The sequence below is a fragment of the Larus michahellis genome, chromosome Z (genome assembly GCF_964199755.1).
Source record: "Larus michahellis chromosome Z, bLarMic1.1, whole genome shotgun sequence".
Classification (NCBI taxonomy): domain Eukaryota; kingdom Metazoa; phylum Chordata; class Aves; order Charadriiformes; family Laridae; genus Larus; species Larus michahellis.
In genome coordinates this window covers 55,347,873-55,360,260 of record NC_133930.1, presented here as the reverse complement: position 1 = coordinate 55,360,260, position 12,388 = coordinate 55,347,873, and the positions used below count along the sequence as shown (strand labels likewise).

The window sequence follows — 12,388 nt, the reverse complement described above, 5'->3', positions numbered from 1 at the left end:
TGTGGGGATTTCGTAAAAGCCACAGGAATATCCATTTATATGATTCATACTTCTTACTACACAGATGTGCTGGGGGCATTGAATTCACAATAAGTAGCTTTGTAATCATGCTAAAAAAGGAACTACTTTTTGTCATTCTTTCTGTGTGCTTTTGTTAACTATACCTGCAAGATCAAAGGTAGGTTTGCTTTTTTCACTCCAGACTAAAGCCTTGAGTCAGCAAGATTTCTAAGCACATGCTCAAGTAAAGGCTGCAGTACTTTGTTGAATAGCTGGAGGTTTAAGCACATGTTTAGCCATAAACATGTACTGAAATGCTTTCCTAAACTGAGACTCTTCCCCAGAATAGTAATTACTTAGATGGTGACTGTAACACAAGCTTAGTGATGGTCTGGATTGAATTAGTGAACACAGGCTGTCATTAAGGAGAGAAATTGTTTTTCATTTTATTTTAACAATGCAGATACATGTGAAAAGAAAAAGGAAAATATATGTAGGAGCATTTTCTTATACCAAGGGGTCACTTCCTGCTAGGTAGTTCAATATTTTAAATAATAAACACTAGTTCTGTTATTAAAATGACAGCGTGAGACATGGAAACCTTGAGCAGACTGGGTATTAAATTCAAGGAGTCAGATCACATAGCAAAGGTGGATTTAGGTCATTGGCCTGTGATCAGTTAGGGTGGCCTGCTTGCTAGGGGAGAGACTACATGACACAAAGGGAAGTTTTCAAGGCATCACTTTGCAGAAAGCCAAAAACTGTCGACAAGCTGTGCTGTCTAGAAATATCTTAGCTCCAATCACAGATTTCAGTGCAAATCAGACCTCTTTGTTAGGCACTGCTCAAATTAGGGATGCATTGAAGTAATCAGTATTCTCTGCAAAAAATTTTGAAAATTATTCTTTGTTTTTTCCCTTATTCGTTGCTAAGAGCTCATTCAGGAGCCTGATGCTGAAGTGCACATACTGGGGAAGAGGCAGGAGGTTACTTCTTGTACTCTGAGTTCAGACGCCCATATACCTGATTATAGCATGCCACTGTGCACATGCACATGCACTGTAGATTTTAGATTTGCTGTTAGATACCATAAAAACTGGCAAGTGGGTCAGGATATGGGAAAGATATGCACTGGATAAGATGACTAGAAGATGCATGGAAAATTGGCTGGAGCTTGAGGTTCAAAGGGTTTTAATCAGCAATGCAAAGTCTAACTTGTGGCTAGTTACTAGTGGTGTCCCTCTGAAATACTGATACTGAGGCCCAGACTTTGTAATATATTTACTAATGACCTGGATGATGGGACAGAGTGTGTTCTCAGCAAGCTTGCAGATGCTCCCAGACTGGGAGGAATGGCAGATACACTGGAGAAGAGAGCTGCTCTTCAGAGGGATCTTGACAAGCCAGTGAAATGAGCTGATAGGAACCTCCTGGAGTTCAGCATCGGCAAATGCCAGGTTCAGTTTGGGGTTCCCGGGTCATCTTAAGACGGACTCCATAAAGCAAGTCCAGTGGAAGCCACTGAGATGCAGAGGGGGCTGGACCATGGCACATGGCAGGAGATGCAGCAAGAAGTGCTTTTGTTCAGCTTGGGAACAAGACAGTGAAAGGGAGCTTTTCTGGCTGTCATCAGCTCCTTCACAACAGGGCACTGAGAGAGATAGACTCTTCTCAGAGTTCACCTAAGGCAGAAATTACTCGTTGCAATATAGGGCACTCACAGAGATTGGAAGATACCTTTCTTCCCTAGGAGGGTGCTCAGTGCCTAGACAGGGGGGGACAGGGTGGCTGGAGGTTCTTGGGCATCTTCCCAACTTGACTGGACATAACCCAGTGAAACCAGCTGAAGTGTCAGGTTGGCGCACCTGAGGTGGGGAGGAATCTGTGAACGAGTAGATGGGGGGTTTCATCTAAAAGTGAGAAATCCGGGTTCTTAAGCTCTTCCAGTACTGAATATTGGTGTCTGTGCTTTTACCGTTGTTTGCCTAGTGTGTCCCCTTATACTAAAAGCTATACAGGGTCTGGAGGCCTTGCTTCATGTAGAAGGAACTGGGGGTATGAGACCCTTGCTCAAGTCTATACCACCATCAAGCACAGCGCAGACTCGGTGCGGGTTTTCCCAGTGAGGCACTTGTTAGGAAGCATGTGAACTACCTCTGGTTATCGCAAACCGCCCGCGAGCAACACTATCCTCTTTTATTTACGAAAGGAGCATGCGACGTGCGTGGCAGGCAACAGACGAGGGAGAACTCGGGGGAACGAAACAGATGCGCTGAGGAAGGGACGAGATCCCTGTTTACCGCCTCGGTGGGCTGGGGGCCAGGGGAGCTGCCGGCCCGCGCAGAGCACCGCCGGCCGCGGGTCCATGGCCGGCAGGGCGGGCGCGGGGGGCGGTGCGGTGCGCAGGGGGCGGTCGGCGGGCGGGGCGGCGGGCAGCACCATGCGGCCGCGGCTCCCCGCCCTCCCGCTCCGGCTCTGCGCGGCGGCGGCGGCGGCTTCCGCGGGGCGGCCGGGGGGAGGCGAGCCGCCGCCGCTGCCCTCCGCATGGAGCCGCGGCCGCCCGGCGCCACCGCCGCCGCGCTGCGGGGGGCGTCCGCGGCGCCGGGGGCGGCGGGCGGCGGCGGCGGCGGCGGCGGGGCGCCCTGCGGGGGATGTGGTGAGTGACGGCGGCGCCGCGGTGTGTGTGTGCGTGTGTGTGTGTGCGTGTGCGTGTACGTGTGCGCACCCCGGCGGGGCAGCCCGCCGCCAGGCCGCTTCTCCCGGCCCCGGGGCGGCGGGTCCCCGCCGGGCGCCCCGCGCCAGACAGCGTCCGGCTGCCCGGTCCCCGCGGGGCGCTGTCCGCGGTGCTGAGCGCGGCGGCGGCGAGCGCGGCGTCTCCGCGGCGCGTCTGGAGGCACGGCGGGCGGCGCGGAGAGGCGCGCAGGGAAGGAGGGTTTCCTTCCCTGGATCCCGCCTTGCGGTGTAGCACCGGTGCTGCCTCGGCGGGAGCAGGATGGTGGCTGGGCTCGGGATGGAAATGTCTGGCCGAGCCGTGCTCGGTCCGCCCCGCAGGGTTTGTGATCCGGTCGTGGCGGAAAGCGGCTGGCAGATGAGACCATGAGTAATCGGCTAGAACACAGGGTAACACAAACACAACTCGGGGCAGCCGTCCGGAACTGGCTGGGGGTTTCAGTTTGCATTACTAGGCAGTATCTGCTCAACATCTGGTTGCAACAGACAAGATAAAGTAGCTCCGTGGCACCCTGCAGTTTTGCAAATGAAAACTGCATAGACTCTGGTTTTGCTGTGCATTATCTTAAATGAATTTGAGGTCAGCTGAAGATTAGCTGCTTTATTCTTGCATTTTCTTAGTCTCGAGCCACTACATCATGACTAACACTGATTGTTAGGGAACAATGCATCCTTACTCCTGGGAGTAAATCCATTTCTTATAGTGGAAACTTCTCTGAATGTAAAAGAAGTAGTAGCTATATGCTTCTTTTCAAGCCTTTTCTTCTTGCAGCCAGTGTTAAGCTTCGTTTTCCTGCAGCAGCTAAACATTCTCCTTCATTATTCTGCAGCATTTCTTATAACAAATATTCTTCATTTGCATAAATAATGAGCTGCAGTGTTGCATTTTTGGCACTGTCTTAATCTTTGAAGCTTTAAAAATATCCTTTCTCTGAGCTGCTCTGTGTGTGTGTGTAGGTGTGAGGAAGCCATGCTTTTGCATTTGGTTATCCACAGGTCTTAGCTCCTAGATGCTCACTTGGACTTCGTGGGAACTGAACTCTGCAAGCATTTTGCTTTAAATGTATGGCACTTGGAAGCATGGTTTTTTTTCTGAAGTTGAAAGGAATCTGCCTGTTTGAAAGGTAATCAGTACTGTTTACCACAGGCTACCAGATACAGGCTGAGAGGAGTTAAACTGTGTGATCGTGTGGCTATTGATAATGAGACAGGTTAGTCATGGGCAAGGACGATTCCTCAGCTGCACAGAAGCTGGCAAAATGTATTTCTAAAGGTGAAGGTTCTGTCTACAGAATGAAAGCCTGCATAGGTACTCAGGCCTGTCTAAGTGGGACTCCATGAAAATCTTGGGTTTGGGGGAGTCACAGCTAGTAAAATCTACACTCCCTTCAATGCCTACCCAAATTCCTTTGTGGTTCAGTGTGTTTCACTTGCTGGTGGGTCCCAGCTTATAAGTCACATCTCATGCTTGTTGACTTTGGCCTCTGCTTTTCTGATTCATGGTACTAGACCAACTTATAAATTTATCACTGAGATGAGAACAGGTCATTTTGCTTGAGTTTATTTTGAAGAAAATGTTGCTACTTCGTTGGTTGCTTCTTTTGAGACTGTGGGAGAGGAAAAAAGAGCAATTCAAGAAAGTAATGAGCTGCCTCACATTCATGACTTTTCCTTCTCTCTTTTCTCTGCTCATGTAAGTGCTTCTGCTGGCTTTAAACAGACCTCACCGTGGACATAAATTTTCTCCACTGTTTTGAAGGCAGAGCTGTCCTTTATGAAGGCTTAGGATTGTAGATGTTCTGCTGGCATGATTAATCATGCGAATAATCCTAGGGGCTTCCATGCTGAACTGCTCACGTGACTAATGAGAAGAAATATACAACACCTGTGTAGAAACCCACAGAACCAGATCGATCGGGAGGCAAAGCCTCAGCAGAGATCATCTTTTGTCATTCAGCTGGCTTTCCTCAGCTCTGTGCAGAAGACAAAGTGGGGCACTCAATGTAAGGCTACTTATTGCTCATGCCGGACCCATGTATCCTCCCATAAATTCTCCAGGGCTGTAAAATGCTTTCCACGCTGCAGCTGCAGAAGGGCCAGGAGAGCACTGTCCCACAGCTGGCAGAAGAGGGCTCTGATGTAAGGAAGAGCGGTGTACTTGTTCAATCATGCTTGCTGTCCATCCCAGATGTTCTTATTACAAGTACTCCACCCCCTCTTGCAATCTATTTTACTGTCTTCAAGTGCCAGTTATAATAGGCAGAAGTTAAGTATCCGGTGTGTTTGAATGGACCAGCTTTGCAGTTGTGGATGCTAGTTTTATAGATGGCTGTTTCCTTACACAGTTGAAGACATGGCCAGTTGGCAAGCCAGGGGTTGTGTGGTGTTTGATTTGACCACAGGCAGGCACTTTAACTGTTTTTTCACTTCTTGAGATTGCCACAAAGCAATATAATGAAGTTAGTAACAGCTTAAATATATTTATCTAGGCACATTCTTTTTTTCAAAAATGTGTTTGTACTAATGAAAATTTGTTTAAATGGACTCACCAGGGTGCTTAAAATCCATTTAGTCTAATGAGAAATTAAACTTTATTTTTATATAATATGCCTGTGATATGCAGAACATGTGAAAAGTGTTTTTCATGCCTATTCATCAAGTCAAACTGCCTGTAGATGTTTAAGAGATTTCTCCTAAATGTAAGCAACTTAAAAAATGCATTTGAAGTTGTATATTTGAAGTCCTTTGCCTGCACCAAGGATTCTATTTTTGTCTTTATTCAGTAGCTTGCACACTGGCAATTCTGAGGGATGTTACAGGCCTCCTCTGTAGCCATCCAGCCCCTGGATTTGGGTGCTAACTCATTTTGGTTTGGTCAGCAGCTCTGTCTACAGTCACATTTCTCCCTGATGTACAGATGTTTCTAATCAAGTGGATAGGGAAGGAATAAAAAAGTTTATTCTAAACTTTAAACACGTTGTCAGCTCACTCTTTGAATAGCGGCACGATTTCACTGTCACTTTCACAACTGCGCTGAAATTCAGGGGAGGGAGCAAACTTGAAACCTCCTTTAAATACTTGACTCTCTCTCATACTTATGGTTTGTAGTTTTTCCCAGTACTACTGAAAATAAACTCCATCGATAGTTCATTTTAAATGGTTTTATCTATAAACATCAGTTTGAGGCTAGCTAAGACTGATTAATGTGTCTCTTTCAAAGAAAAGATGTGCCACTCTCTGAAAATACTTTATTTAGAGTTCATGTGCTCTGCATGCCTAGCTGACTTGAAGTTGTATAGGCTGAATGTATTTCATTCTCATATATACATATTTAAAGCTGTATAAATCCTATGTTTAGAGCAGGAACAGATTTTATATATTTGTATATGTTCAATATATATATTTATATGAAATCTGTCCATGTAAATCAGGCATATGCAGTGTGGAGGCATGACTGATATCTCTTCAGAACACTCTGTTATTTTCCGTGTTTACAAGAGGGTTCTGGTTTTGTGATCTGAAAGCAATCCACCCCAGTTAGGAATATCTGAAATTATGTCTTTGTTTTTCGTGGATAATACTTCTTGTTGGGATAAGCACACTGCTGAAGGTCTGGACATTGATCCTGATCGAACATCCTTCCTGGGTAACCCTTCTGGGATTTCATCTGTGTTGCTGCCTCAACAGCTGCTTGAATTGTGGGGGTTTTCTCCTTTTCCCTTTTGCTTGCAGGGAGTTAGCTGCCTGTCACTAGCTCTGTCTGCCAAGTCAGAGGGTAGTCTTCCTACCTGGCTTCTGCAGGCTGGATTTTGCAGCCATCCCAGTCTGCCCATTAGTCATTCTTTTTTAAGACAGAGAGACTCATCCTAACAGCTGAATTTTTGAGGTGCTAAAGGGCTCCTTCAAAATGCAGCACTCACCTTTTCTGCTTGCCTGGGGCCCGATCCTGTGCCCTTGAAGCAGAGGGAAATTTTGATATTGCCTCTGGTGCCTGTAGAGTCTACGCTGTGACAGGCACCTTGCGTTGATGGGGGGGACACACATGACAACTTCCTCCCCGCCACCCCTCCCCTTAATTTTCTACTGATTCAATTTACGTGCTAGAAATAACAAGGGTGCATGACCTTCCTTTCTCCATGCACACACACATCTATATTCAATGTTTTGACTGGGATGGCTCACGTCAGGAAGGTGAGCAAAACTTGCCTCTGTTTTTTCCTCATGTGCTAGTCTCACTGCCCAGGTGCTTCCATGCGCGTTGCCAGCAGCAGCAACAACTGCAAGTATGGACACTTTTCTTCCAAAATAGTACTGGTGATTAATCATCTTGGAATATCTGCTTTGCAAGATGCAATTCGTAATACATGTAAATATGAAATGTGGTGATTTAAATCTTTGCAGTGGAAAGAAAATCAAGAAACATGGATTAAATAATTATTTTCGGATAACCTGGAAACTGTTCCCCCCATTTGTATACCTAGGCATGTGTGTATCTATAATTTGGATAAGGGTTGCATTCTAATGCTTGTAAGTGATGTGTTTTGATTGCATTCTGGTAGCAGTTCTAACTATTTGTTTGATTATGAGCATTTCTTTTGTCCACAATTAGATATGTATTCTATGATTGTGTAATGCTCTGGAATAGCATAGGTATATTGCTGCTTTCATGCCAAGATCATCTTCAGCAATGAGATGCGTATCTAAATAGAATGCATCATGGTCATTACCTTAATAAAATGTGAGTCATGCACACCAGCACTTTCATTCTTAAAATAGTTCAGTAAACTAGTATATGAGTTTATCGATAGATAGAGCACACTGTGGAAGGCAAATCTGTTGCTGTATAGACAAATAGTCTCCAGAATTTTCCCTGAAGCTCTGTGCTTAATCTAGCACTTTACGCATGAGCTTACTAATGAACGTTTTAAGCACGCTTGCACGATGTATGTCTTCACCAAATTTTAACTAAAACTATAAATATTCAATTATTGCAAAGTCTATTCTGATTTAACAAAGTTTTAGAATCAAAATGAGGCTGTTAGCTAAAGATACCAGCTTGTTCTGGAGGGTAGACAGAAAGCCTGACTGCTTTACAGGGAACTCTGTATGTGATGGTCCTGTAGCTGTTGAGAAAAGGTAGTAACTGATAACACAAATTGCTCCAAAACCAGCATCCAAGCTAAAGTCTCTGAGTAGCAATTTATGACTCAGAAAAAGTTTCACGTGTTATCTTGAAAAATGTATGCATGCTCTGGGGAAATAAAAGGGAAAGTTGAAACTGTACGAGCTGTCAACCCCACATCATGCGTGTCCATGCAGGGGATCATCAGCAGGTGAGCCAGAAGGAATTTGAGAAGCATTTAATCTGTGGCATGCTAGGGTATCTCCATGTTTCAAGGGGATTTTCTCACTTGCAGGGAAGAAGGAGCCACTTCAGGGACGCATAAGGAACATTGGAAAATGTCAAACTCTGACAAAGACATGTCTGCTTTTCTGCATACACCAGGCCTCTCAGGCATTTAGCCAAGCTAAATTCCTGATGAAATAAAAAACCTGAAATCATCAGTGTAAATTAGTCCATATATTTTCTATAACATTCTGAAAATATTTCCCTAATATTTATTTTTTACATACAGAGGTTTAAAAAGGAACATTGAAAAAGCCATAATCTCTACATAGTACTGCATCTTTTTCTTGTCATGCTATCAAGTCATTTACGGCAACAGTCAAAATTAATTTATAATCCACCTGCTTTCTGACAAGAGCAGTTGTCATTTTTTTAGCAGTTATCTGTATGTACATGTTTGCCCTTTCTTTGTGTGAAAGAGCATTTGCGAGCTGAGCAGAGGGAGGGAATGTGATTCATAACAGGTGAATAGGAACTCAATTAGGTTTTGTTACAGCTGTCCAAAACATTCACTATTTCTTGTGAGGGCAGGCCGCATACATGATGACTGCATTCTTCTTTCTTCTCAGCTTTCATGTTTGCCAGCTCACTGTACGAGGCTGATGGAGAACAGTTAATTCTACTGTACTTCTCCTGTACTGGAGCATGTATAACCATGGGAAACATACCAACCCCAGAGAGCAAATACATTTTGATTCCTTCCATCAGTGAACATCATCTGCAATCAAACACATTTTCACAGAATCAGCTGGCAGTTACAATTTTTCAGTATTGTTTTTTAAAAACAGCATTTATGTTTATAGTGATTTTTTTTGTTAATTATTTTGAAGTGCTGAGTTTTATGACCAGCTGCTCTCAAGCATTGTTGCTTAAGAATCCAATACTGCATATTCTGGGAACAAATGATGGGTATAAAACCAACCTTGTAGTTCCTCCAGGGTATCTTATGGGCACATGTTGCTTCCATTGTCCTAGAGGCAGGTGACTTCTTCCACTTTGTGTATGAAAGTGGAAAATTGGCAATTTCTGCTGGCCCCTTTGGGCCTCTTTCTGCAGTACCGCCACCTTTTGCCAATGTTTTTGAGTTAGGGGAGAGCAAGCTCTGTAAAGAATTGTGCTGTTGAACAGGCATTGTTTCACAATGTGCTGATGATTTTTTATTTTTGCTGGTGGTGGAAGAATAATAGTGGTAGCACATCGTTGCTAGTTTTCAGCAAATGCTTTCTGTTGATGGCGGAGATTAACGCTGCAGTGCCTGTTGTTTGATCTGCAGTGCTGAAATCAAAAGCTTTGCCACAGCTGCTTCAGCCGGCAGCGAGGCAGGGCCCTTGGCGACTTTCGGCAGGATCTAGTCTCTGTGCATCACTGGCCGAGAGCAGACGTTTATGAGCACAGGTCATTTGCTTATTTATGACAGCTGGTTGTTGCCCATGGTCCCCTGCAGGTTGCGCATGTTTAAACTTAATCAGAGAGAACTCCTGCCCTTTCTTTTGCTTCTTACCCAAGTGTTTTGCTGAGCCCTGCATGTGATTAGGGAGGTTTTAACTGTTGTTTTCTGTTAGATGCATCAATTGTGTTGTGTCAGAAACCTAATGCACTATAAGCAAGTTGATCCTAAACATTTTGGATAAAACCGGTTATCTGATAGGGTTTTGGAAGTACCCAAAATTCTGGTTTACGTTAGAATGTGTTTCTGTACTGAAGTCAGTGGCAAAACTTGCATTGACTTTCACTAACACAAGAACAGCCCCTGAAGCTATTGTTGTCCAGCCTAAATTGCATCGGAAAGTGGTTTGGCACTTTGGGATATTTCAGTGAATATTCAAAAATAATATTTCTCCCTTGACATCTGGTAAATTGCATAGCTGAAAGTTTCAGTATGTGTGTGTACTCTAATAGGAAGCACTTTGGTATTTGCTTTTAAAGCAGATTTTTTTGGCCCTCTTCTACGCATTTGAATACACATCCTTCTAAACAGTAGCAATGCTTTAGAAGAGTAATCAAGATAAGGTGGAATATTAATGAAATGCAAATTTTCCTTAGTAGAGATGTGATAACTTCCTATTAACAGTGAGATGAAGATTACAGTGGAAATTAGTACATGCTGAAATTACTGTAGTTGACGATCAATTCTTTTTGAGATTCCTTTTATTATACAGTTTGAATTCAAAACAAAACACAATGAAGTTTATTTAGGGAGTATTTTCCAGTTGAAGAGAAGATTTTTGACAAGGTTGAAGTTTTAAACTCTCAGGTGATTAATATTTTTTTCAAAAACCACAATTAGATAAGAAAAGAAAGCCTTCCAAGAGGTGATTTGATTTTTGCTGAAGATTAAGGCACTGGTATCAAGCTTGTAAATACATATTTCAAAAGATTCTGGGGACAAATTTAAGTAGGCATAGATCTGAGCAAAAGTATCAACATTTGAGAACAAAGATACATCCTAAACACAGAAGAAAACAGAAGCTTTTCCAGGTATCTTTTCCAAACATTTTTGCTGAGAACTTCAAAACTGATGAATGGGTATGGATATCTGGACATTTGAATCTTTTTAGTTCGTCCAGTTTCCTGTTAAGAAGTTGTAGTATAGGGTGAGTGGTACTTAGGTGTCTTTGAAAATCTACCTATTTTTGCTAAAGGAATGAAAATCAGGAATGGTCTGCAGGTCCACTGGCTGTGCCACATATACTTGTTATGAGCATCTTGACTTCCAGGTAATTTATTGCTACAACACATTGTATGATTCACGTAGGTTTCTGATGAGTAGCTGGTACTGAATTTGTGACACTCACTCTTCTTCAGCAAGACTTGCTTTGTCATGGAGGACGTTGTAGAAGATAGACACCTCTTCCTCCCCACCCCTCAGTGACTGTGGATATACCTTCAATAAAACCAGAAAGCAAATAAAACCTAAGTATCTTAAGTCCTTAAGAAGTATTTTAGCACTTCTTTCTTCCTGATACATAGAAACAGCATGCAGTGGCTTGATGGATGCTATGCAGTTGAGTAATCTCTGTTCAGATGGAGTGAGTTTTTGTCCAATTGTGGTAAATGAGGGTTTTGTCTCTGGCTTGGAGCCAGATTTTCAATCCTTTAATTTACTCGGGATTTTCTTTTGGCAGGACAAGATGTTCTGCTATGTCTGTGAAAGTGTCTTACTTTATTGACAAGTTATGAAGGTCAAGAGAAACATTCAGTTAGGTTTGTATTCAGAGACGTCTTCAGAAGATGAATAGCAAGGGAGCCAAGGGAATAGAAGTAGTCCATTTACAAATGCAAATTAAATTTAAACCTTCTTCAGATTTTTAACTGTAACTGGCTATGCTTTTCATTTTCAATACTGACCTCTTTTCATGTATAATTCCTGTTCTAGGAGGCTAATTTTGTACTTGCTTCTGAAAATGTTGTCCAGACATGGAATGATGAATAATCTCTTTGCAGGTGCAGGCAGGGTCGATACTTTTGCTCCTGTTGGTGATTTACAGTTGTGATTTTGAACACTAATGCTTCTGATTAGATCCAGTGACTTTGAGATTTAAATACTTATGGAAAGCTCTATTCATGGTCTAATGCTGTCTCAACTGCACATGCTTTTCTAACTCCAGATCTCAGGAGATCTCTCAGATAAAAAAATATGGTGTCATCTTTTAATTTCACTGTTACAGGGAGTTCAGAAGTTTCTTCCATACCTCAGAGTTGACATTGTTCCTTAAACTGACATTATAAGGTAGTTACTTAGAGTAGACATTTATAAAAGAAAAAAAGATCCCAATAAAAAGACAATACTTTTTTTTAAACTTCCTTTATTTTTCAGAGGCATTTGCTATTTCTGCATCTCTCAAGATGTTCAATATTTGTGTTAATAATACAGAATAACTATTGACTGCTGTATTGTGGTATTGATTTCATAAATCCCTTTGAAATTAATCTATCTAACTTTTAGACATTACTCTGGACACTAAAAAGGCTCTCTTGACCATGCTCCCATGTGTAACCACCTTTTGTCTCTCTTAATTAAAGCTTTCTATCTTTACAGTTTCTCTCAACAAATTAATCTGCCATAGTATTTTAATGTCAGGTGAACTTTAAAATGATGATGTACCTCCACTACTTCTCACTTTCGTTTTTCTCAGCATGAGTCTAACAGAAAGGATCGTGTTCCTGTATTTAGAGGCACGTTTCTTTTCAGATTTTTTTTCATGTTTTTTCAATGGCAAAACATTGACGCTTTAAACAATTTTTTATTTC

General features: G+C 42.8%; 1 protein-coding gene across 9 annotated transcripts in view; it reads left to right on the top strand.

Moving 5' to 3' along the window:
• Nucleotides 1-2,490: 2,490 nt before the first annotated feature.
• NRG1 (neuregulin 1) overlaps nt 2,491-12,388 on the top strand; it is a 469,260-nt gene continuing 459,362 nt past the window's right edge. For 4 of the 9 annotated variants that reach the window (XM_074569467.1, XM_074569464.1, XM_074569463.1 and 1 more), the window contains exon 1: nt 2,637-2,656. In XM_074569467.1, the coding sequence (XP_074425568.1) occupies nt 2,652-2,656 (5 nt within the window). In that variant the 5' untranslated portion in view covers nt 2,637-2,651. Of the gene's footprint in view, nt 2,550-2,608; nt 2,657-12,388 lie in introns of those variants that run through there. The other 5 variants (XM_074569468.1, XM_074569465.1, XM_074569470.1 and 2 more) reach the window with 4 other exon arrangements.